The sequence below is a fragment of the Ovis canadensis genome, chromosome 1, assembly GCF_042477335.2.
Source record: "Ovis canadensis isolate MfBH-ARS-UI-01 breed Bighorn chromosome 1, ARS-UI_OviCan_v2, whole genome shotgun sequence".
NCBI classification, from domain to species: domain Eukaryota; kingdom Metazoa; phylum Chordata; class Mammalia; order Artiodactyla; family Bovidae; genus Ovis; species Ovis canadensis.
Genome location: NC_091245.1, coordinates 107,361,786 through 107,386,973, shown reverse-complemented (window position 1 = coordinate 107,386,973; position 25,188 = coordinate 107,361,786). Strand labels below are relative to the sequence as shown.

General features: G+C 46.9%; 1 protein-coding gene across 3 annotated transcripts in view; it reads right to left on the bottom strand.

The window, feature by feature from the left end:
• Positions 1-3,298: 3,298 nt before the first annotated feature.
• The window catches only part of HAPLN2 (hyaluronan and proteoglycan link protein 2), a 22,513-nt gene continuing 623 nt past the window's right edge, over positions 3,299-25,188 (bottom strand). Inside the window, exons 2-8 of one of the 3 annotated variants that reach the window (XM_069576840.1) lie at positions 12,073-12,250; positions 7,925-7,986; positions 5,669-5,774; positions 5,114-5,467; positions 4,802-4,918; positions 4,476-4,658; positions 3,299-4,066 (exon numbers count right to left, since the gene is read on the bottom strand). In XM_069576840.1, coding sequence (XP_069432941.1) covers positions 3,786-4,066; positions 4,476-4,658; positions 4,802-4,918; positions 5,114-5,467; positions 5,669-5,756 — 1,023 coding nt within the window. In that variant the 5' untranslated portion in view covers positions 5,757-5,774; positions 7,925-7,986; positions 12,073-12,250 and the 3' untranslated portion in view covers positions 3,299-3,785. Of the gene's footprint in view, positions 4,067-4,475; positions 4,659-4,801; positions 4,919-5,113; positions 5,468-5,668; positions 5,775-7,924; positions 7,987-8,533; positions 8,643-12,072; positions 12,251-25,188 lie in introns of those variants that run through there. The other 2 variants (XM_069576850.1, XM_069576859.1) reach the window with 2 other exon arrangements.

Genomic DNA, 25,188 nt, shown 5'->3' with positions numbered 1-25,188 from the left:
AGGAACTAATACAGTGAAGAACTTTATAATGAATGGATCAGACTCACACTACCTGAAGTTACTGATCAATCTTGGCATCACTATTCTAGTCCAGCAAACAGACACCATGTGCCTCCTGACGTGATGAAGGAGGAAGCGCACAGTTGTTGTTCAGTTGCTACGTCGTGTTTGACTCTCTGCGGCACCATGGACTACAGCATGCCAGTTATCACTTATGAAGTATTCCTGGGGAAAAGAGTGAATATAAGCTTAACCAAACTCCCAAATATAATTACAGGGGGTGGAGGAATATATTTAATGACACTTCAGGGATACACTCAGCCAGATCCAGAAGGTGGGAAACTCAACAGGAAAGTGACCTAGTTTCATAAACAAGCAAACAAGATGGCATAGAAAAAAATGAAAGAGGAAGAAGTGTTATGGTTTAAAAGATACTTAACCAAAAAAAAAAAAAAATCAAATGCAATATAGATCCTGGTTTGAGCAAATAAACTATAAAGTTATATTTTTTAGACGTTCAGAAGAAAGTTATTATGAACTAAATATTAGATAACATCAATGTAATTTTATTGAGGAATATGATAGTAGAATTATGATTTTTAAGTCACTATATATTAGAAATACAAACTGAGTACAGGTGAAATGATATGCTATTTAATATTTGCTTTAAAAAACTCCAGCAAAAAGCAAACACAAATGAGAGGACTCAAGAGATAAGAATTTTTAAGTCATTAAGCTGGAAGATGGAGTCATTTGTTATTCTATTCTCTCTATTTTGTGTATGTTTTAAATTGTCTATAACAAAAAGATAATAGTATTAGCAATATGAAGAGTAGTTGTAAGAATTCATGGTTATATATTTTAATGGAGAAAGAAACAAAGCTTTGCAGCAAATGAAAAGCTTCTCCCATGACCATTTCTCATATACTGAAGAAAAAAAGCTATCTTCTTACAGTCTGAGTTGCGAGGCCTCAGATATTGACGTTCTGGGACTCTGACTACATAACAGGCTAGAACTTAGAAACCCAGAAGAGCAAGGGAGTGGGTGACCACCAGTATGTCCCGGAATTTAGACTGCTCTCCCTGCTGCTGCTGGTAGCCATGGGTGCTGTTTCTGTTCACCAGGTATTTCCAATTCTTTTAGGCCCCCTTGTGGCGGAGCGGGGCCCTGTGATTAGTTCTGGAGAATAAGTTGTAGACAAGACTGGTGTCCCTGGGACCTGTGGCTTTTAATTGCTTGTATAAGACCCTCTGCTGCTGCTGCTGCTGCTGCTAAGTCGTGTTCGACTCTGTGCGACCCCATAGACGGCAGCCCACCAGGCTCCCCCGGCCCTGGGATTCTCCAGGCAAGAACACTGAAGTGGGTTGCCATTTCCTTCTCCAGTGCATGAAATTGAAAAGTGAAAGTGAACTTGCTCAGTGGTGTCCGACTCTTAGCGACCCCATGGACTGCAGCCTACCAGGCTCCTCTGTCCAAGGGATTTTCTAGGCAAGAGTACTGGAGTGGGGTGCCATTGCCTTCTCTGTAAGACCCTCTAGAGCTCTTTTATTTTTTCCTTCTGGTATGGGGATTGATGGCATATGACATGATGGCGGTTCTATCAATCCGGACAGATACCTGAATGACTAAAATGAGAAGAGTCCACTTGTTGACCATAACGAACATGTGGCCAATTAAGAAATAAATCTTTATGTTTTAAACCACTGAGATTTAGGGGTTGTTTGTTATCAAAGCATAATTTAGCTCATCCTGACTAATCACTGCTGTACAGCAACAAATTCTACGGGCTACCTGGTAAGAACTTGAATAATAATTATTATTGTTATTCTGTTACCATCATTATTACTCATTAATTATTAAAGGTACCACTTACTGAGTGCTTCTTATGTGTATCAGGCATGTACTACCCAGTCCACGCATTGTCTCAATTACTGCTCACAACAAATTCAGGAGGCAGTTATTATTATCCCATGACCAAGATGAGAAAATCAAAGCTTAGGAACTGTCACAAATATTTCATTTGCTATATGACAATTGAAGATGATATTCATTCAATCATTCTTTGTCCCTTATATAAAGTCCCATGGGATCAATTCTCTTTATCAATGATTGCAAGAATCCTCTTGGAAAGCCATTTTACAACATGGATCAAGCATCATTGAAAATTCATACTCAAAAAAAAAAAAAAGAAAAGAAAGTTCTACTCTTTGCTCCAGTCATGATTATTCTCCAGCCCAGGCTTTTTGTGGTATAGTTAGATTGCTAGAACAGGGAATTTCCTAACAGTCCAGTAGTTAAGGCTCCCCACTGTTCACTGCCTGGATGGTGGGGGAACTGTGGCACAGCCCAAAAAGAAAAGATTGCCTAAACAGAAATAAGTAAATAAATACATATAATATACATTAATGAAAATGAATTAATGATATTGGAGTTTGTCTCTTGAGTTACAGGTATGTTTCTTTTAGCCTGATGTTGTGTTCCCAGTTCAGTTACCCCTTTTGCCCTGGCGGCCATGGCGGTGGTAAACGCTAAGCCAAATGCACAACCCCCTGAAGTATTAGCCCTCTGAGGACCTTATTGTGTCAGCTTGCCACCTCCTCCTCCGAGTTTATTTCCTGTCAGTTGTAACAACGGAGTGACTTTCCTGCCTTTAATAGTAGTCATGAGAACTCTTCTGGGAGACTGACTGGCAGGATACAAACACATTTTGAAATATATTTAGGGCCACCCTCTGTTCTGTGGTGCCCAGGGGCTAGGCCTGGGGCTTTGGAGCGCGCCTAGCCAGTAACCTTAGGTAGGGGTGTGGCGCCCCCGCGTGGTGCCTGGCACAACATCACCCTGAATTCTATCCAAGGCCAGGCCGCCCACGGTGTGTCCAACTCTCCTAAGGCCTTTTGGTGCCCTCTCCTCCTTCCAGTAGGTGGCTCCAGGGTAAAGAATCTGCCTGCAGTGCAGAAGAAGCAGGAGCCACGGGTTCCATTCCTGGGTCGGGAAGATCCTCTGGAGGAGGAAATGGCAACCCACTCTTGTATTCTTGTCCGGAAAATCCCGTGGACAGAGGAGACTGGCAGGCTACAAATCATGGGGTCGCAAAGAGTCGGAGACGACTGAAGCGAATGAGCACAGCACAGCACCTCGAAATCCCGACTCTCTTGCAGCCTCATCCCTCGGGGCAGTAGCCCCTCCTTTTCCTCTGTATTCCGAGGCGTTGGCTCAGCACGCTGGATCCAACGCGATCCCCCTCAACCCCCGCGCCCCCAAGCCCCACGCCTCGCTGACAGCTTCACCCAACACAAGAAGTCCTCAGGTTATTTTATTGCCGGATAGAAGTCAGTTAATGCCCCTTGGACGCCTCTCCCGTCACCTAGCCGTGGCTGCATCGTCTGCTGCGGGGTCGGGGGGCGCGAACCGCCTCGGGTCAGAGGTTCGTAGCTGCGCACTACCACCCGGGTCGCCACCACTTCCCCTCCCCGACGCCGGGCCAGCCGGGATCCTCGGCCCGCAGCCTTCGGTCGAGAAGGCTGGTCAGGAGGAGCTGCTCCTCGTCCGATGGAAGGGGAGGCTCTCGGGAAAGTGGCGAAAGACCCCCGCCACGGCTCCCAGGCTTTGTCGCGCGCGCTGGAGGGGTGCTGCTGCTGCTGCTGCTAAGTCACTTCAGTCGTGTCCGACTCTGTGTGACCCCATAGACGGCAGCCCACCCGGCTCCCCCGTCCCCGGGATTCTCCAAGCAAGAACACCGGAGTGGGTTGCCATTTCCTTCTCCAGGAAGGGGTGCGGAGGGCCCCTATTCGGAGTAGCAGTAGGTCCCATAGGCCGCCTGCTGGGGTCTGGGGAAGCCGAAGCTGCGCACTCCGGGATCCGGGAGGCCCCCGCAGCGCGGCCGAGGCGTCGTGATGGGGAAGCGCACGCTGCCGTCCGCCAGCCAGCCGCCGTCGCATTGGTCCAGCCCGGAGAACTTCCAGGCGGCATAGAGGTGCCCGACCTTGGCCACCACGGCCCCGCGCCGCCGGCAGGCCGCGTGGGCTTCAGACAGCGTCAGCCGCCCGGGCACGAAGAACACGTGACCTGGGAACCGAAGCAGGTCACCGACTGACCGAGGGCAGGGCCGGCCGGGGCGTGGCGGAATTCAGACTCCCGGGGGGCAGAGTCGGGGTGGGGGAGAGGGGCAGGTGTGGATCGGTGGGTCCGAGCCTGGGGAGCAGGAGTGGGAGTCTAGAGACTGGGGGTGCAGGTGAGGTTGCAAAAGACAGGCTGGAGGCTGGGTGGGCAGAGTGCCGGAGAGGCGAGGCCTTCAAGGGCGTCGGCCTGTAACCTCAGGCCTCTAGCCTTCTGCCTTCCCCGCCGCATTCCGGAGGCCCGAGAGCGGGCCCCGCTCGCCCCGCCCCCCGCCTCATTTCAGCTCGGATCCTCCGTCCGGTGCAGGTCAGGCCCCGGCCGCTCCCGACGCGGAGGATGGCTCGCCCCGCCCCCTTACCTGACAGCGCGGAGGTGAAGCAGAAGGCGTCGTAGCGGTCGCGCTTCCGGTCGCGGGGCCCGTAGCTGCGGATCCCGGGCCGACCTCGGCCACCGCAGGGCGCGCGCGCCGTGAGGACAGGGTAACGCACGGAGCCCTCGAGCAGCCAGCCCGCGTTGCACCAGTCCAGACCCTCGGTCCACGCTGGCGGAAGATGGCGGGGGAAGGAACGGGGGTAGCGGGATTAAACGCATCACAGGCGGGAGCCAAACCCGGAGTTCGCCTCCACTGGGGTCCAGGCGACAGCTCGGAGGGAGCCTGGGCGGTACCCGGGCTCGGCCACTCACCCTGGTACAGCTGGGCGTAGGTGGCCAGACGTCCGTCCTGCTCCTCGCACGCCTGCTTCGCCTCGTAGTAATTGAACTGGTACCGGCCCCGGCTGGGCTGGTACGGAAACACCACACCTGGGAGTCGGGGGCAGACAGCCTGGAGAGGGCCCGCAGAAGGAGGGGGAAGGAAGGGCGGGGCAACCTAGGAGAAAGGGCCGGGGGCTCCGGGAGCAGGGAGGAGGAGAGGCTGGAGAGGAGCCCCGGGAGGCCTGAGACGAGACGGCAGAACCACCGCCAGAGAGGCAAGCGGCAGCAGCCGAAGGGCCTCACCCTCCAGGCGCAGGGTCAGCGCCAAGCTCTCGTCCTCGATGCCGTTGATGAGCTCACAGCGGTACCGGCCCTCGTCTTCCAGGCGCACGCCCGCGATGACCAGGGAGGCGTCCAGCCGATGCCCTCTTCGCATCCTGGCGCGCCCCCCCAGGGGCCCGTAGCCCCGGGCGTGCGGTCCGTTGGTGATGAGGATGGGCGTTTCCCGGAGTTCCCCGGGCTCCACTTTGCTCCAGCGCACCTTGTAGCTGGGAGGCGGGGCGCCCAGGACGCAGGGCAGCGTGGTCGTGGCCCCACGACGAGAGTGAATGACCTCGTGGATGGGGGGCAGGAGGTAGTGGGGGCCAGGGTTGGGTGCTGAGCAGAGGGGGCCACAGTGGCAGGAACCCCCTGACCCCCACTGCCCCAAGTGCCTGTCCAAAGCCAGCGTTCCCCAGACCCCACCAAACCTCTCTCCATTGCTCACTCAGAAATGACTCAGTCCCTGAGGACCTCCATCAACCCTTCCCACTTTCCCCACCACTGTTCTTCAGATTCTGGGCCAAATTAAGGTCTTACCTTGGCTCCCCAGGGCTCTGTGGAAGATGGTGAAGGCCCAGGGGAGAAGGAAGTGGCAGAGAGTGGGGAGGCTGATCCTGCCTGGCATGATGGGAGTCAGCCCAGTCTGTGGGGCACAAGGTTGGGCATTCCTTAGCACTCTCCTTCCTTGGAGAAGGCAATGGCAACCCACTCCAGTACTCTTGCCTGAAAAATCCCATGGACGGAGGAGTCCATGGGGTCTCGAAGGGTCGGACACACGACTTCACTTTCACTTTAGCACTAAGGAAATGGGGTGGGGAGATGATGAACTCCCACCGGGATTCCTCAGAGGGGACTGTTCAGCTGGAAGCCATGGCGGCAGATAGAGGGGCTGAAATTGTCAGCAAAGGAAGATGATGGGGAAGGGGCAGTAACAAAGTCTCCTCCCCGCCTCCCGCCCCCCAGGCCTCCTGGGCCCGTCCTTCTTCCTCTTTTGTTCCTTCAGTCAGCAGGTCCTCTACTATCCATTTTTCAGCACAAGTGCTGCTTCCCAAGTCTTCCCTTCTGGATTGCCACCTCTGGCCTCTGTCTTCACCCAACACCCATTCTCCATCTGAAGCCAGAGTAAATATGATCTTGTCACTCTCCTGCTTAAAGCAGTGACTCCTTGTTGACAAGGAGGATCAAATCCAGTGTCCTAACCCAACTTCCAAGGCTCTCTGTGATCCAGCCTCTCAGGGCACCTCCAGCATTGCCCCCCTACCCGACCCCTCCCCACCTGTGCCCTCGGCACTATGCCACAGACACGTTCTGGCTCCAGCACAGTCCGAGTTCACCCTCACCTTCTCACAGGCCATCAGTTTGGGCCTCGCCCCCTCTGGGAGCCTTTCCTCTCTCCCCCCTCATCACACTGCAGTGCACTGTGGTCTGCCACTCTGGGTTCCCACTGCTTCGGACTCGGAACTTTTTCCCTTAGAAGTATTTCTCTTAGCAGCTAAATTAGCAGTGTGAATTTGAAAAGTTAAATACATATGCATATGTAGACTACATCAGTGAGCTCTCCAGTAATTATAAAGTATAAAATTATAAGGCTACTAAAAATTATTTTGAACACAGCTGTTCAGTAGTTGATTTCCCCCTTCTTTATCTTATCTATTCTTTATCACCTTGGCCATTTTTTTAAATAATTGGACTAAAGACCCCTAACCTAGTTTTATCCCTTTTTAAGATCTAATTCCTCTACTTCCTTTGAACAAGTTGCTTAACCTCTCTCTGATTCAATGTCCTCATCGGTAAAATGCAGGGGATAGTGGCACACCTACCTCACTGAGTAGCTGTGGAGTCAGATGAAGTAACATACATGAAATGCTTAAATAGGTCCTGATATCTATTTAAGCATTCTATGGATAAGTGCTATGTATATGCTAGTTGTTATCTGCAACTGCCAGCATAGTTGCTGGCACACAGTTGGTGCTAAATAAATATGTGTGTTAATGAATGAGCTCACATGAAGGACTTTTGGGAAGAAGAGCAGGGACATGGCAAGAGGAAGGAAACTTTGAGGAGGACTCGGAAGGCTAAGGAGCCAAGCTCCATCTTCCTGCAGATGAAGGTCAGAGCTGAGTATGCAGCAGGAGACAGAGGTTAGGCGCAGAAAGGACTTCCCAGTGGTTAAGAAAAACATCTGCGACAAGGAAGTCGGTGAGAGAACATGTCTCCTGTACAGGACAACCTGGTAAACACCTGGTTGACACAGTGGGAACTGGTAAGAGAGAATGGGAACTGAGGTCAGTTGAGGGATCCATAGCAACCACAGACAGCACCAACACAGTCAAGTTAAATGTGCCTGAAACTGCTCTAAGCACTTTTCAAGTACACTTTTATATTTACTCCCCTTAGCAACCCTATGAGTTAGGAATGGTTATGAATCCCAATTATACATGCTCAAAGGAGCTCCCATGTCAGGATTCTCGAATGAGGTCACACAGCTGTTAAGGGGAGGGGTTTGCTGGGACTTGAATCCAGGCTTGAGCTGAGGTTCAAGCTCTTAGTCACTGGCCTGCATTTCTGTGTCTCAAAGCAGGCGCACACATGCCTTCTCCATGTCCCTTACAGAGAATGAGAGAGTGGCCAACTGCCCCAGTGCCTACTCCCTGTTTTGTTTTCACTTACAAAGCTTAGAAATATTCAAAATTTTTATGGGATACTTTTAGATACAATACAAAGTCATTTCTCTGATAATTATTTTATGAACATTTTGATCAATAGTATGCTGTAAGATACTTTGACACTGACCTGTTAGAAGTGGGCCTCTTCACAGAGATGGCGGGTGCAGTGATTGGCAGCTTTTGGTCCTGCTGGAGAAAGAGTTTCCAGGTGAAGGAGCTGCCTGGGTCCCGGGAGGTCCAAGCACTTAACAGCCTCAGGACTTGGGCCCCTGATCAGTGCGGTCTCTCCTTTTGCACCTTTGAGGAAATGCTTCTGCCCTGAGTTCAAAGACACCAAGGTACCAGAAACTCCCCCACTCATCATTCCACTAAGCCACATTAAGTAACTCGGGTCCAGCTTTGTGACTGGGCACTGGGTCTGCGGTACTCACTGCCCTGGGCCCGGGGGAAGACACAGAATGAAACGAGAACCCATGAAGAGGGATGGAGTGAAGGAGGCAACCCAAGAATAATTGCCTGAAATGTTGCAGACAGTGGGGTGCCCCGTTTCTTATGGATGCTCTTGGACCAGAGAAGGGATGGATTGATTGGTGGGTATAAGGATGTTGGACTGCTGGGCAGGGGGATGAATTACAAATGAGGCTCAGAGATCTATGTGTCGTTCCAGCTGCCTCTGCTTTTCTATATGATCCTCCTCTAAGCAGCACCCCTCTCCCTCCCCCAACAGAGTCCTCACCTCTGCCCTCCGGCGCCTGGGTGCGCATTGCCTATGGGAAGAGGCTGTCAAGGTGGGAACCAGACTTCCAGGACCTCCACTTGCTTCAAGAAACCTGACCCCTTCTGTCCAGGCCCCTCTGTCTGTCATCCGTCTGTCCTTTCCTTCTCTGTCCCCTCCCCATCGGAAGCACAATTTCCCATTGTCTCCTTCTTTTCCCCTATTGTTGGATAACAGGGGCCCTTTCTTTATCCTCTGGGTAATGGCAACAAAATGTCAACAGCTGGGGATGTGGGATGCAGGACCGGCTGGCACACACCACCGGAAAAAGGGCCCGGGTAGGGGCGGGTTCAGAACAGGAACTGACATCCCCAAGGAGAAGAAAATGGGGAGAGAGAGAAAGTTGGTGAGAAGGTTGAAATGGGATCTGCCTTAATACTCAAGCTTCAAGTCTAGAAAGAGATTTGGGGTAAGGCCAGGGAAGTGGCTGGGCGCCAAGGAGGGCAGAGTGACTAGTTAGTGTTGCAATAGGAGAGGATGGAAATTAGAGAGTAAGGAAAATTTTTCTGTCTCTGGGAAGGACTTGGGAATTTCTGAGGATGGAAGGACTTTGGAAAGCTCTCAGAGAGGTCATTTTATCTGTTCCCTAGTCCCCCACTTCCTCCTTCAGCAGATGGATGAAGCTCTCAAGAGAAGGGAGATCCTTAACTTCCCCGAGTAGAGATTCTCTAAAATTCCCCTTGTTAGGAAGTTCTTTCCGAAGTCTAAACTCCTACTAGAGCTTAAGCTCATTTTAAAAACCTAGAGATAGAATTTACATACAACAAAGTGCAGACCATAAGTGTACAGGTCAAGATATAGAATCTCTCTAACACCCAGAATAGCCCATTTCTTTTTTGTATGCTATCGATGCAAAGGAGCACTCTCTCTGTAAATAGCCATTTCGAAAAGTTTCAAGCTTCGAATTGCCTCTTGGCCTTCTTTTTCCTCTGCCACCCAACATCAGTGTCTTCAAATGACTAATCCTACATTTTCAAAACTGGAGGGGACCTTGGTATCATTATCGTCCTCATTTACCAGATGGAAGGGAAAGTGACTTGTCCAAGACCACACAATGCAGTTGTTGACTCAAGCCTAGAATGTTGTGCTTCTCCAGCTGATTCCTCTTCCATTCCTTTCCTGAGCCTTCGGAATCAGCCCCTCCAGCTCCACGGTCTCCCCTGGGGCCATATATGGCAGCATGGTGCCCACCAGGATGATGCTCTTTAGGGACTGGATTGATTGTCTTATCTCATTCCTCCATCCCTTCCTAAACTCTTCCCTCTTCTTCCCAGAGAAAGGGACAGATGAGAAGAGACAAATAGCTGCCTGTCTCCTCTGCCAGGACACCCTGATCCCGTGCCTCTGACTGGCTTCAGCCCAACACAAACAGCCTCCCGCAGAGAGGGAGCATAAAAAGGCTCCACAGCCAGCGGTTGCGCCCCTATTCTCCAGCTCCCTTCTTTCTCCCATCGCTTCTGAGTCGTGGTTTGGAAGTCTCTGGTGTATAAATTCGTAAAAGGCTGAGTTTGGCAAGGAGGGAGGGTTAGAACTGTGATAGATGCCAAAGAACCCTTTGAGTATGGAATGAGAAAGGAACAGACCAGGAATAAATATCCCCTGAGTAACCAGACTGTGTTTAGTTTGCTCAAGGTCACGCTCATTCTCAGTTCTCCCGGAAAGATACTGTGAGATAAGAATGGGGTAAGATTTCTCAGGCTTGAGATGGCATCTTTTCTAGCATCTTCTGAGGACAGGGCTTTGCTATTCTCACTACCTATCAACCAGGATGAAGTGGAATCATCCAGGATGAGCCTGGATGAGCCTCTTTCCCTGACACCCCAGGCTCAGCCCCCACATTCCAGGCTCATTCAGCTGACCAACTTGCTGGATCTTTGGTGATGGCAAGCAGGGGCCCAGTTTTCTAGGGATTGTTGCATGAAGGACTGGAGGAGTTGGCAAAATGGTACTTTAGGGGGCATAGCAGAGAGGGACCAGGTGTGCCTGGCAGGGCTTCCCTCTCCTTCCAATAGAATTTACATTCACACCCAACCGCTTGCCCACCTCCCTGTCTCCCTGCAGCGCTGTCTTTGGCAGACGGTGCAGGGCAGTCTCGTGCCCCTTCTCTGACGGCTCTCACCCTTGTCCTCCTGCCTGGGAGCCCCAGGCCTCCCTTTTTTTTTTAACCCAGGCTCAAGCCTTTTATGGGGCTGGATCCTGGCCGCACTGCAGGACGTTTTTGGGGGTGAACCTGGGGGACTCAGCCTTGTGGAAAGACATGTTTTCCTCTCTGGACACCTCAGCGTACTCTGAACAGTGTTTGTACTGTGGTTAGAGTCAAGGGTGGGAAGGAAGGGGAAGATGTGGTCCCTGCCCTTGTGGGGAACCTGCCAATCTGAAGGGGGCATGAGGCCACGTGGCCTAATTGGAAAAACTCTGGACCGTGAATCAGGAATCCTTCTCCAGATGCCGACTTCATACGAGGCTCTGCCAACCTCCTGGAGCTTCAGTCTCTGTAACTGTCAAATGGGCCCCACACCAAAGGGGCTGGCTGGTGTGAAGGTGATGGAGCAGCCTTCTATCAAGTGAAAGGAATGCTATGAATGATGTTCATTGTCACAACAGTTGGTTCAAGTTAGGAAAGGGTTAGAAAAGGAGAGAACAAGATGGGAAAGAGCTGAGATTCATTAGATCCACTCATCCTTGCACTACCCACACCCTTCACGAATGGGGGCCCCTCGTGAGGCTAGGGTCTGTCTAAACAGTGAGGGTGTCCCTCTCTATATTTCTATCTTGCCCTGTTTCCATATCTGTGGAGAATAGGAAGACATCACCACCACGCCTCAGATGCCACGTGGAGCCCTGACCGTGCCTCATCTCAGGCTGCCCAGCCCTGTTCCCTGTTCGTCACTCCAGCCCCTTGGTTTGGGGCTCTTGAGAAGCAGACCCCACAAAGCCCACTTTGGTCCTGATCAGAACCTAGAAATTAAAAGTGAAGATGTTCTTGGAAGACTGCAGTGGGGATGTCTTGTCCTCATCTCAACCTGGCAGATGCTCAGGCTTGTCAACCACCTCCATCCTTAAGGTGGGGTGGGCAGGGGTGGGGTCAGAGTAGGGCTTTTCTGAAGGGCTTCAGGATACAGAGAACTGTCTGAGCAACTCAGTAAATGAACTTATGAAGGCCTTGACCTTATGAAGTGCTCAGTCTAGTGAGCTAACACCTCTCCTGTCTTAGAGGCGCATGCTCAGTTGCTAAGTTGTGCTTGGCTCTTAGGGACCCCATGGACTATAGCCTGCCAGGTTCCTCTGACCATGGGATTTCCCAGGCAAGAATACTGGAGTGGGTGGCCATTTCTTTCTCCAATCTCAGAGGTAGATGAGGGTAAAATAAAATGATGGAAAGTGCAGAGAACAACAAAAAAAAAACAAATATCTAGAAGCTATTTCATGGTTACTAAGAATTAACAAGATTTACATTTTGTAAGATTTATATTTTACATATTACCAACCATGTTACCTACCCATTCTGTTTGTCACAGTCACTTCGTGGTTATATCCAGATGGGCCTTCTCTTTTGGCTGTGCTGAGTCTTAATTGTGCCACTCAGGATCCTCGGTCTTCCCTGTGGCACTCAAGATCTTTAGCTGCAGCATGTAGGATCGAGTTCTTGGAGCAGGGATTGAACCTGGGCCCCCTGCACTGGGAGTGAGGAGTCTTAGCCACTGGACCACCAGGAAAGTCCAAGTGGGCCATTTAAATTGTATTTCTGTGGTGCAGCCACTACGGAAAACACTATGGAGATTCCTCAAAAAACAAAAAATAGAGTTGCCAAATGATCCAGCAATCCCACTCCTGGGCAAATATCCAGAGAAAACTGTAATTTGAGAATGTTCACTGCAGCACTGTTCACGATAGCCAAGACATAGAAGCAACCTAAATGTCCATCTACAGATGAACAGGTGAAGGTGTGTTCCGTACATACAATGGAATACTACCCAGCCATAGGAAGAATGAAATAATGCCATTTGCAGCAACGTGGATGAACACAGAGATTATCAGACTAAGTGAAGTCAGAAAGTGAAAGGCAAATACCATATGTGAACTTACCTATGGAAGAGAAGTAGACTCGTGGACACAGAGAAGAGATCTGTGGTTGCCAGGGGGCAGGAGGGTTGGGGAGGGAAGGACTGGGAGTTTGTTATTAGTAGATGCAAACTTTACATGTAGGACAGATAAACAACAAAGCCCTACTGTATAGCATAGGGAACTATATTCAACAGCCGGTGATAACCCATGATGGAAAAGAATATGACAAAGAATGTACGTATGTGTGTAACTGAGTCACTTTTCTGTACAGCAGAAATTAAACACAACATTGTAACTCAACTCTACTTCAATCAAATAAAAATTAAAAAAAATAGTGTTTCTGACCTCTGCAAATCCCTTGAGTTCCCGAGTCCTCATTTTTATCATCCCTTCTTATGCTCCCGGGCCTCAGGCTTGCTCTCTCAAATTCCTGCTTCTGTTCTCCTTCAAGCCAGCCTTGGTAGGATCTAACTCGACTTTTGTACATAGTCTCACTCTTGGTCTCACATGGCTCAAATTTAAGCCCAGAAGTAAGAAGATTTGCAGGTATTGGTCAACCGTTCTCAGACCCAAATGTGAATAATTTTAAAAAGTTAAGTCCCTGGACTTCCCTGGTGGTTCAGTGGCTAAGAATCTGCCTGCCAATGCGGGGGACACAGGTTCGATCTCTGGTCGGGAAGATCCCACATGCTACAGGGCAGTTAAGTCTATGTGCCACAACTACAGAGGTTGCGCTCTAGGGCCAGCGAGCTGCAACTACGGAAGCCCCTGCAATGAGAAACCAGTGCGCGGCAATGAAGAGTAGCGCCCACTCGCCACAACTAAAGATAGCCTGCATGCAGCAACGGAGTCTCAGCACAGCCAAAAATTTTAAAAATAAAAAACGAATATAAAAAAGCAAGCGCCGAATTATTGCTTTACATTGTCACTGACAAATACAAATACTCTCACAGTATCGTTCCCATTTTACGGATGAAGAAACTAATATCTAAAGAAAGTTACTAAATTGTTAGTAAGTAATCCAGGTAGCTCATCTCCAGAGTTAGATGAGTTCTTCCCTTCTGTAGAAGAATAATTCCTCCAAACTTAGAAGAGATAAAAAGAGAATTGCTTCTTTTTGTTTTGTTTTGATTTGATTAGGGCTTCCCAGGTGGTGCTAGTGGTAAAGAACCCTCCTGCCGTTGCAGGAGACATAAGAGACATGGGTTCGGTTCCTGGGTCAGGAAGATCCCCTGGAGGAAGGCATGGCAACCCACTCCAGTATTCCTGCCTGGAGAATGCCATGGACAGACGACCTTGGCGGGCACAGTCCATAGGGTTGCCCAGAGTTGTTTTGAGTATTGGGGTTTTTGTTAGTTTGGGGGGGTTTTTTAGTGTCACTCTAGTGGACTGTCTAAAAGCTTGCTTGACACTCAACTAGTTCTCTTGGAGATTGTAACTTTGCTGTTGAAGTGTATTTGATAAATAATCTACAATCAAAAAAGATAGAACATTTACAGTCCTGAGAGTGAAAAAGTTGGCTTAAAGCTCAACATTCAGAAAACGAAGATCATGGCAACCGGTCCCATCACTCCATGGGAAATAGATGGGGAAACAGTGGAAACAGTGTCAGACTTTATTTTTGGGGGCTCCAAAATCACTGCAGATGGTGACTGCAGCCATGAAATTAAAAGATGCTTACTCCTTGGAAGAAAAGTTATGACCAACCTAGATAGCATATTAAAAAGCAAAAACATTACTTTGCCGACTAAGGTCCATCTAGTCAAGGCTATGGTTTTTCCAGTAGTCATGTATGGATGTGAGAGTTGGACTGTGAAGAAGGCTGAGCACCGAAGAATTGATGCTTTTGAACTGTGGTGTTGGAGAAGACTCTTAAGAGTCCCTTGGACTGCAAGGAGATCCAACCAGTCCATTCTGAAGGAGATCAGCCCTGGGATTTCTTTGGAAGAAATGATGGTAAAGCTGAAACTCCAGTACTTTGGCCACCTCATGCAAAGAGTTGACTCATTGGAAAGGACTCTGATGCTGGGAGGGATTGGGGGCAGGAGGAGAAGGGGACGACAGAGGATGAGATGGCTGGATGGCATCACTGACTCGATGGACGTGAATCTGAGTGAACTCCGGGAGTTGGTGATGGACAGGGAGGCCTGGCGTGCTTTGATTCATGGGGTCAAAAGAGTCGGACACAACTGAGTGACTGAACTGAACTGATAGTTAGTGGTTAGGCTTCCCTGGAGGCTCAGTTGGTAAAGAATCCACCTGCAATGCAGGAGACCTGGGTTTGATCCTTAGGTTGGGAAGATCCCCTGGGGAAGGAACTGGCAACCCACTCCAGTATGCGTGCCTGAGAAATGCCATGGACAGAGGAGCCTGGAGGGCTACAGTCCTTGGGGTCTTAAAAGAGTCGGATACGACTTAGTGACTAAACCGCCACAACCATGGTTAGTGGTTAACTTGCTAAAGCTGCTAAAACAATAGGGTTTTATTGCCCAATAGAGAAATTAACCACAAAGGTATTTCGGTTCTGTTGTCCTGGAAAATTGACCAATCATCTAATTAGCAGTCTTATTTCAGTATTCCTTTTGCTTATTGACTATATAAATTCCCTGTTTCTCAAATGCTCTCCAGAGCAGCTCCTTTGTCTTCTTCTAGTTCCCTCATTAATGAGTTAAGCCAATCTTTAATGTGTGTTAACAAATAACTTAGAGAAATGTGTTTTTCCACTTCTCAGCCTCCCTATACTGCTGGCCGTTTTCCCTCCAACCACAGATTCACTAGCACAGGAGCGTCCTGACAGCCTGAGCCTCTCTGAGGGTAGGCTCCTTTGTATCACCAGCCTGCGGAGGACCAGCAAAGGCATGAGGAGGAGGTGGCCATTCGCAGCAGGAGGCCTCTACAGTGCCTCCTTGTAGTGAAGGCTACGAAGGCTGCGGCTCCAGTGGGCCACCACTATTACAGCAACTCAGTTTCATTGGCTACATCAGAGACAGCATAATACATCCATTGTGCTTCCTCCAGGAAGTCACTGCCTCCCCCAAATTTAACAGCTTTCTCACATGGCATAGAGGAGGCATTCAGAAAATGTTGACTGAATAGATAGATAAAATTGAGGTCTTCTTTCTTTAATTTCTGCAGACTTAACCAAAAGGCAGGGCATAATGTTGGAGTTTCACAGGCTCTGGAATTTGAGTGTCTGGAGATAAATCTCAGGCAACCCACTAGCTGCATAACATTAGGCACCTCACCTGCTGTTCATTTTCATCGGAAAATGAGGATAACAACATCAATAATTAGAACTGAGCCTGACTCATTGGAGAATGAAATGGCAACCCACTCCAGTATTCTTGACTGGAAAATCCCATGGACAGAGGAGCTTGGTGGGCTCCAGTCCATGGGGTCGCAAAAGAGTTGGATACTACTTAGCGACAAAAATAACAAACTGACTCATATAATGCACTCAATATATTTTAGTCCTTACCGTTGGTAAGAGGACGAAGTATCAAAGGGAGCAGAATCAATCAAAACACAGATACTGATTGATTGATTCTAAGGGATCACCTGATCTTAAGAACACAAATACCGTAAACGCATACAAGTCAGTGTTCCACTTATTTTTATCACAAAATACAACAAAATTAATGCATGAACAGAATAAAAAAGAATTAAACTACAAACAAAGGAATAAAATGAAAAGTAAAATCCTTCCTTCTTCTTACCTTCTCCTGGAGCAATTAAACTATTGTTAAGTTTCTTCTGTAAATGCCCAGAAAGTTTTAAAGAAACTACAAGAATGCAGATAAATAGAAATATACGTCAGGTATATATATTCTTTTTAAAATCTATTTTAGATCATATAATACAAACTGTTCCATACTTTGCTTTTTTTAATCTAATAATATGTTGTGAGCATCTATTCCTATTAGTGCGTGACATAAAACTTCATTCCTTTCCATGTCTGTGTAGTATTCCAGCTGTGATCCACACAGTCAAAGGCTCTCACATAATAAAGCAGAAGTAGATGCTTTTCCAGAGTTCTCTTGCTTTCTTTATGATCTAACGAATATTGGCAATTTGATCTCTGGTTCCTCTGCCTTTTCTAAACCCAGCTTGTACCTCTGGAAGTTCTTGGTATAAGAACTTCAGACTGCTGAAGCCTAGCTTGAAGAACTTTGAACATAATCTTACACACATGGGAAATGAACACAAATGTATGGTAGTCTGAACATTCGTCAGCATTGCCCTTCTTCGGGATTGGAATGAAAACTGATATTTTCCAGTCCTGTGGCCACTGTTGGGTTTTCAAAGTTTGCTGACATATTAAGTGCAGCACTTTAACAGCATCAGTTTTCAGCATTATTTTGAAATAACTAAGCTGGAATCCCATCACCCCCCACTAGCTTTGTTCATAGTGATGCTTCCTAAGGTCTACTTGGCTTCACACTTCAGGATGTCCAGTTGTAGGTGGGTGACCACACCATCATAGTTATCCAGGTCATTAAGACCTTTTTTTTTTTTTTTGTATATTTTTGTGTATTCTTGCCACCTCTTCTTAATCTCTTTTGGTTCTGTTAGGTCCTTACCATTTCTGTCCTTTATCATATCTGTTCTTGCATGATATGTGACTGTGTGGATCACAGCAAACTGTGGAAAATTCTTAAGATATGGTTTACCAGATAGCCTTACTAGTCTCCTGAGAAATCTATATGCAGATCAAGAAGTAACAGTTTGAACCTTACATGGAACAACAGACTGGTTCAAAATTGGGAAAGGAGTACGACAAAGCTGTATATTGTCACCCTGCTTATTTAACTTCTATGCAGAGTACATCATGTGAAATGTTGGGCTGGTTGAATCACAAGCTGGAATCAAGATTGCTGGAAGAAATATCAACAACCACAGAAATACAGATGATGCCACTCTAATGGGAGAAAGTGAAGAGGAACAAATGAGCCTCTTGATGAGGATAAAAGAGGAGAGTGAAAGAGCTGGTTTAAAACTCAACATTCAAAAAACTAAGATCATGGCATCTGTTCCCATCATTTCATGGCAAATAGAAGGGGGGAAAGTGGAAGTAGTGACAGATTTCATTTTCTTGAGCTCTGAAGTCACTGCTAACATTGACTGCAGCCATGAAATTAAGACACTTGCTCCTTGGAAGAAACGCTATGACAAACCTGGACAGCATATCAAAAAGCAAAGACATCACTTTGTGACAAAGGTCCATATAGTCAAAGTTATGGTTTTCCCAGTAGTCATATACAGATGTGAGAGCTGGACCATAGAGAAGGCTGAGCAATGCTTTTGAGTTGTGTGGTGCTGGAGATGACTCTTGAGAGTCCCTCAGGCTGCAAGGAGATCAAACCAATCAATCCTAAGTGAAATCAAGCCTGAACATTCATTGGAAGGACTGATGCTAAAGCTGAAGCTCCAATACATTGGTCACCTGATGTGAAGAACCAGCTCATTGGAAATGACCCTGATGCTGGGAAAGACCGAGGGCAGGAAAACGGGATGACAGAGGATAAGATGGTTGGATGGCATCATAGACTCAATGGACATGAGTTTGAACAAACTCCAGGAGATAATGAAGGACAGGGAAGCCTGGTGTGCTGCAGTCCATGGGGTCACAAAGTATCAAACACAACTGAGCAACTGAGCAACAACAAAGCCATATATAAAATAATGAGCCAGTGGAAATTTGCTGTGTGATGCAGGGAGCTCAACCTGGTGCTCCGTGACAGCTTAAAGGGGTGGGATGGGATGGGAGGTGGGAAGGAGGTTCAAGAGGATGGGAACATGTGTATACTCACAGCTGATTCATGGTGATGTATGGCAGAAATCAACACAACATTGTAAAGCAATTATCCTCCAATTAAAAATAAATAACATTTTAAAAGCCAGAATAAGTCACAGAATAATAATTTTTAAATTGGAGGAGCACTTTTATTGCTTTCTTAAAAACTGATCCCACAACGAGGCACCTAACTGCAGACAATTTAACAAACATAAAAACATTTAAAAATGAAAATCCCTCTTAATCTTACCATGCAGAAAGAATTAATTTTTTTACATTTTGTTGTCTGTCCTTCCAGATTTTCAAGGAATTTTTGTTTCTTAAGGCATCTGGTCCCATCACTTCATGGGAAATAGATGGGGAAACAGTGGAAACAGTGTCAGACTTTATTTTGGGGGGCTCCCAAATCACTGCAGATGGTGACTGCAGCCATGAAATTAAAAGGCGCTTACTCCTTGGAAGGAAAGTTATGGCCAACCTAGACAGCATATTAAAAAGCAGAGATACTACTTTGCCAACAAAGGTCCGTCTAGTCAAGGCTATGGTTTTTCCTGTGGTCATGTATGGATGTGAGAGTTGGACTGTGAAGAAGGCTGAGTGCCGTAGAACTGATGCTTTTGAACTGTGGTGTTGGAGAAGACTCTTCAGAGTCCCTTGGACTGCAAGGAGATTCAACCAGTCCATCCTAAAGGAGATCAGTCTTGGGTGTTCATTGGAAGAACTGATGCTGAAGCTGAAACTCCAGTTCTTTGGCCACCTCATGCCAAAGAGTTGACTCATTGGAAAAGACTCTGATGCTGGGAGGGATTGGGGGCAGGAGGAGAAGGGGACGACAGAGGATGAGATGGCTGGATGGCATCACTGACTCGATGGACATGAGTTTGAGTGATCTCCGGGAGTTGGTGATGGATAGGGAGGCCTGGCGTGCTGCGATTCATGGGGTCGCAAATAGTCGGACGCGACTGAGCGACTGAACTGAACCGAACTGAACTGTTGACTTTTTTCATGACTTAATATGCAATACATCACATAGCCAGCAGGTGGCGGGAGAAGGCTGCATTACCGGCACTGACAAGCCCTGCAGAGTGCTGGACTCCACACTCAGCTGGCGTCCTGTGCCCTGCTGGAAAATCACCATTTGTTTAAGGCGGAGAACATTCTGAGATGGGAATGCTACAGCAGAGTCTTTAAAGTTCTGGGGGCGTCTACCAGACTCAGAGCGCCCTTCAGACTCTTGCTTGCCAAGGCTTAGCTAAGCTTCAGTTCAGAGGGAGAGTCCCAGTTTCTCAGAGCGTTTTCCTTGATATTTGCATCAGCAGTGTCAAAGGAATGAGGTGTCTCTCTTTTCAGCTCAGTCTTTTTTCCTACCTCTGCTCCCACTCATGTTGGTGTCTTTCATACTTCCCCCGTTCAGAAATTTTTCCATGGCATTTTTACTGAAATTTTTCCATTTCATTTTTTAAATATAAAAAACAACCCAAGTTGGAAGTATCTGCTGTCTTGAAAACTTTACTCCTCTAGGCTGACTCTAGAAGTGGCAGCAAGCACTACAGAGGAAAGAAGACCTCTTCAGTGATTCTCCCCGTCATGCATCCTCCCCACCCCCGACCACGACCAGCATGGCTGGCTCTGGGGTGTTCAAGCCCCTTCACAGGAGACACTGAGGCCAGGGAAAGTCAGAGACAAGAACTACAGGGACAGGAATGCTGGACTCAGAGAAAGGTCTTGATCCAGACTGGAGAGAAGCATGGAACCAAGGAGCAGTGGCAGTGTGATTCAAAGAGAAATAAGTATTTGTTAAGCAGAGGACACACTAAACTGCGTCAAAGAACAAGCCCCTGCAGCTGAGACCATTCTATTCCCTTTTTCTGTCTGACTGGCCCTCAGGTTGCTGCTGCTAAGTTGCTTCAGTCATGTCCAACTCTGTCGACCCTGTAGACGGCAGCCCACCAGGCTCCTCTGTCCCTGGGATTCTCCAGGCATGGCCCTCAGGTTACCCACTTACAAATGGGGAAGATTGTGTACAACATGGGATTAGGCTGAGAATCAAATATACTGATGTTTGTGAAAATATTTCAAACTGTAAGCCACTGTTTTACATAAAAGCCACTACTTTTAAATAGTGGAGCACTCTACACAAGAAATTGTATTATTTTTATTGTTATAAATTCCAAATGGTTAATGGAGTAGGAAAATTAGAAACTGCCTAAGGCCTGAAGATTAGGAAATACTATCAGCCTAAAGAAAAACTCTAAGAGACAGACAGAAAAATAATATTATGTTAGGGAATTCCCTGGTGGTCCAGTGGTTAGGACTCCTCGCTTTCATTACTGGAGGATTGTTGGTTTCAGTCCCTGGTGGGAGAAAGAACATCCCGAAAGCCTTGTAGCACAGTCAAAGTGTGCGCACACCCACACATTATACTAGATAAACACTGTCAATATTTGTGATACAAACTTTTAAAAAAAACCCCATACTGTAGTTGCAACCACAGGGTCTTTTCTCTTCTCTCAATCTTGCAGTCCAGTAATAGAATAAATAAATAAATGAGAAGAGGTAGAGGAAAACGTTACACAAGTTTATGCACCAAAGGTATTTGTGGGCAGAGTATGGTTTTTATGACATTGTGCAGACTTAAAGGAAAATAACCTAACACCTAGTTTTTAGGATTTCATTCTGCTCCAGAAATTTAGAAAGGATTTCAAGTGTTGGTCATCTCAGGGCCACACTCACCTCCTCTTGAAGATCCCCCTGTTACCAATCATGAAAACAGAGAAAGCGTAAGTTGCTCAGTTAGTCCTTCAACTTTGCTCATTTGCAAGAAAAAGGATCCCTGGCATTTCCACTTGAATTTTCAAACCAACTTGTCGACTGATGCAAAAAGCCAACTCGGATTTTGATAGAGATTGTGCTGAATCTGTAGACCAATTGGAGAGTAAGTTCAGTTCAGTCACTCAGTCGTGTCTGACTCTTTGTGACCGCATGGCTGCAGCACGCCAGGCCTCCCTGTCCATCACCAACTCCTGGAATTTACCCAAACTCATGTCCATCGGGTTGGTGATGCCATCCAACCATCTCATCCTCTGTCTTCCCCTTCTCCTCCTGCCCTCAATCCCTCCCAGCATCAGGGTCTTTTCAAATGAGTCAGCTCTTCACATGAGGTGGCCAAAGTATTGGAGTTTCAGCCTCAGCATCAGTCCTTCCAGTGAACACCCAGGACTGGTCTCCTTTAGGATGGACTGGTTGGATCTCCTTGCAGTCCAAGGGACTTGCAAGAGTCTTCTCCAACACCACAGTTCAAAAGCATCAATTCTTCGGTGCTCAGCTTTCTTTACAGTCCAACTCTCACATCCATACATGACTACTGGAAAAACCATAGCCTTGACCAGATGGACCTTTGTTGGCAAAGTAATTTGGAGAGTGATCTTATTAAGTCTGCCAATCCATAAACACAGGTATTTTTCCATTTATGTAGGTCTTCTTTTGCTTCTTTCAATGACATTTTTGAATTTTCAGCGTATAATTATTGCACTTTTTTGCTATATTTTATTAAATTACTAAGTGTTTTATTTATTTTGATGCCATAGTCAATGAATTTTTAATATCGATGGCTCTTACTATTTAGGGACCAGTTTGTATCTTCTACTTTGCCAACAAAGGTCCATCTAGTCAAGGCTATGGTTTTTCCTGTGGTCATGTATGGATGTGAGAGTTGGACTGTGAAGAAAGCTGAGCGCCAAAGAATTGATGCTTTTGAACTGTGGTGTCGGAGAAGACTCTTGAGAGTCCCTTGGACTGCAAGGAGATCCAACCAGTCCATTCTAAAGGAGACCAGTCCTGGGTGTTCACTGGAAGGACTGATGCTAAAGCTGAAACTCCCAATACTTTGGCCACCTCATGTGAAGAGTTGACTCATTAGAAAAGACCCTGATGCTGGGAGGGACTGGGGGCAGGAGGAGAAGGGGACGACAGAGGATGAGATGGCTGGATGGCATCACTGACTCGATGGACATGAGTTTGAGTGAACTCTGGGAGTTGGTGATGGACAGGGAAGCCTGGCATGCTGTGATTCATGGGGTCGCAAAGAGTCGGACATGACTGAGCGACTGAACTGAACTTGTACCTGTTTTTTTCACTTCAATCATATCATAGACATTTCCCCAAAATTATTAGAAATCCTTCTTCAAATTCATTTTTTAAGACTATGTATTAGTGCACTGTATATTTCCACTCTGAGCAAACTCTGGGAGATAGTGAAGGATGGGGAACCTGGTGTGCTGCAGTTCAAAGGGTCACAAAGAGTAAGACATGACTTAGTGACTGGGCAATAAAGCAACAATGATTCCACTGTAAGTTATTTAGCCGTTATCCTGTTGTGGAATATTTAGGTTCTTTGCTTTTTTTTTCCCCATTTTATAAATATTCCTGTAATAAATATTTCTGCTGATCTTTCTATGTCTGCATTTCAGATTATTTTCTTATAAGTAGTCATGGCCCCTTCCACCACAAAAGAACACAGCAAGAAGTTGCCAGATATGAATCAGGAAAAGGGCCCTCACCAGAAGGTCATCAACCTGGTGCCTTGATCTTGGACTTCCCAGCATTCAGAACTGAGAGGGGCCAAGACGGAGGAGTAGAAAGACCCCGAGCTTACCTTATAAATAGTCATGTATACTTGCTCTCTCATAATGGCTTTTATTTTGTACAACTCTTGTGAAGAGTTTGAAGCCCCTGAAATTTTGAACTCCTGGAGGCCCATTTCTTCTTTTGCAACCCCACATAGCCTCCAGGGACAGGCCTGCAGGGGCCCTGACTTCTCCTTTTACCCCCACAGCACTGTGTTCTGACCTTGCCACAGCTCTCATCACTCACTGATATAAGTTCATGGTAACTTGTTACACCCCCACATGATCGAGAAGCCCAACAGAACAAGGGCTGGACCTTTAGTCCTTGGTCTATAGAAGACCCTTAATAAATATTTATCAAATGAGTGAGCCAGGCAGAGCAGGAGTTCAAGTTCCTAGGCCAGACTCAGAATCTTGAGTCAACAAGTTATGTTGTTCAGTTGCTCCGACTGAACAAGTTGTATCCAACTCTTTGCAACCCCACGGACTGCAGCAGGCCACGCTTCCCTATCTTTCACTATCTCCCAGAGTTTGTTCAAACTCATGTCTGTCAAGTAGATGATACCATCCAACCATTTCATTCTCTGTCGCCCCCCTCTCCTCCTGCCCTCAATCTTTCCCAGCATCAGGGTCTTTTCCAAGAGTCGGTTCTTCTCATCAGGTGGCCAAAGTACTGGAGCTTCAGTTTCAGCATTAGTCCTTCTAACGAATATTCAGGGTTGATTTCCTTTAGGATTGACTGGGGACTCTCAAGAGTCTTCTCCAACACCACAGTTTGAAAGCATCAATTCTTTGGTACGCAGCTTTTGTTATAGCCCAGCTCTCTCATCCATCCTGGCTCACATGACTACTGGAAAAGCCATAGCTTTGAGTATATAGACCTTTAAAGGAAAGTGATGTCTCTGCTTTTTAATATGCAGTCTAGTTTTGCCATAGCTTTTCTTACAAGTAGCAAGCGTCTTTTAATTTCATGGCTGTAGTCACTGTCTGCAGAGATTTTGGAGTCCAAGAAAATAAAGTCTGTCACTGTTTCCATTCCCCCCCCCCATCTATTTGCCATTAACTGATGGGACTGGATGCCATGATCTTAGTTTTCTGAATGTTCAATTCAACAAATTATGGCCATTAGGTTTTCAGAATGGCCGACAAAGAGTATGCTGAACAGAAATTGTGGGCTGAAAAGGGCCCTTGACCTATTCATGAGTTTTCAAACTTCTTTTATGACCACAGTATAATATGTAATATTAGATAGACAGGGGAGATAGAAAGGGTGGAAAATTGAAACGGTGGAAATTGAAACCGTATCTATGGAATTTTCTCAGTGGCCCCTGAGACACTACAATAAAACCAAGTTTGTAAAGATGATTGCACTAGTCCAACATTCTAATTTTATAGACCAGTGAAAGGTTGCTCTCGAGCAGGAAAAGGACTCAGATCTGACTGCCATTCACGAAATGCTCCTCTATTGAATCCAACCTCTGAACAGTATATTTGAAGCATTCCACATCACTTATGAAAGCATCTACAAGCCCACTAATCAAGATCCATTGTTTAAAGTATTGTTCCCACGTAGCATATTTTAAAAGTAAAACTAATTTCATGTTTAAAAAAACGTACTGGAATGAGGTAGTATGACATACTGAACAATTGTGACAAAGCTTGAGTGAAATGGCAGCTTTTCTCTTTGAAGATCCTAGGGGGCGCTAAGTTACCGTAAATATTAATGTGAAAGTGAAAGTGAAGTCGCTCAGTCGTGTCCGACTCTTTGAGACCCCATGGACTGTAGCCTACCAGGCTCCTCTGTCCATGGGATTTTCCAGGCAATAGTCCTGGAGTGGATTGCCATTTCCTTCTCCAGGGGATCTTCCCAACCCAGGGATAGAACCCGGGTCTCCCGCATTGTAGACAGACGCTTTCCCGTCTGAGCCAGGGAAGTCCAAATATTGATACAGGGATGCAAATAAGGGAAAACTTTTTTCTTTTTCCCTTCCGATTTTAGTTCCTGGGTGGCTCAGTGGACCCTAAGAACACTGTGGGGATGAGAGGATGTGCAACCTCTCTTGCTGACTTCTTTGCAATATGTTCTTTCCCTCTCCTGCTCAATGGATTCTCATACTTATAAGGCAAGTCTG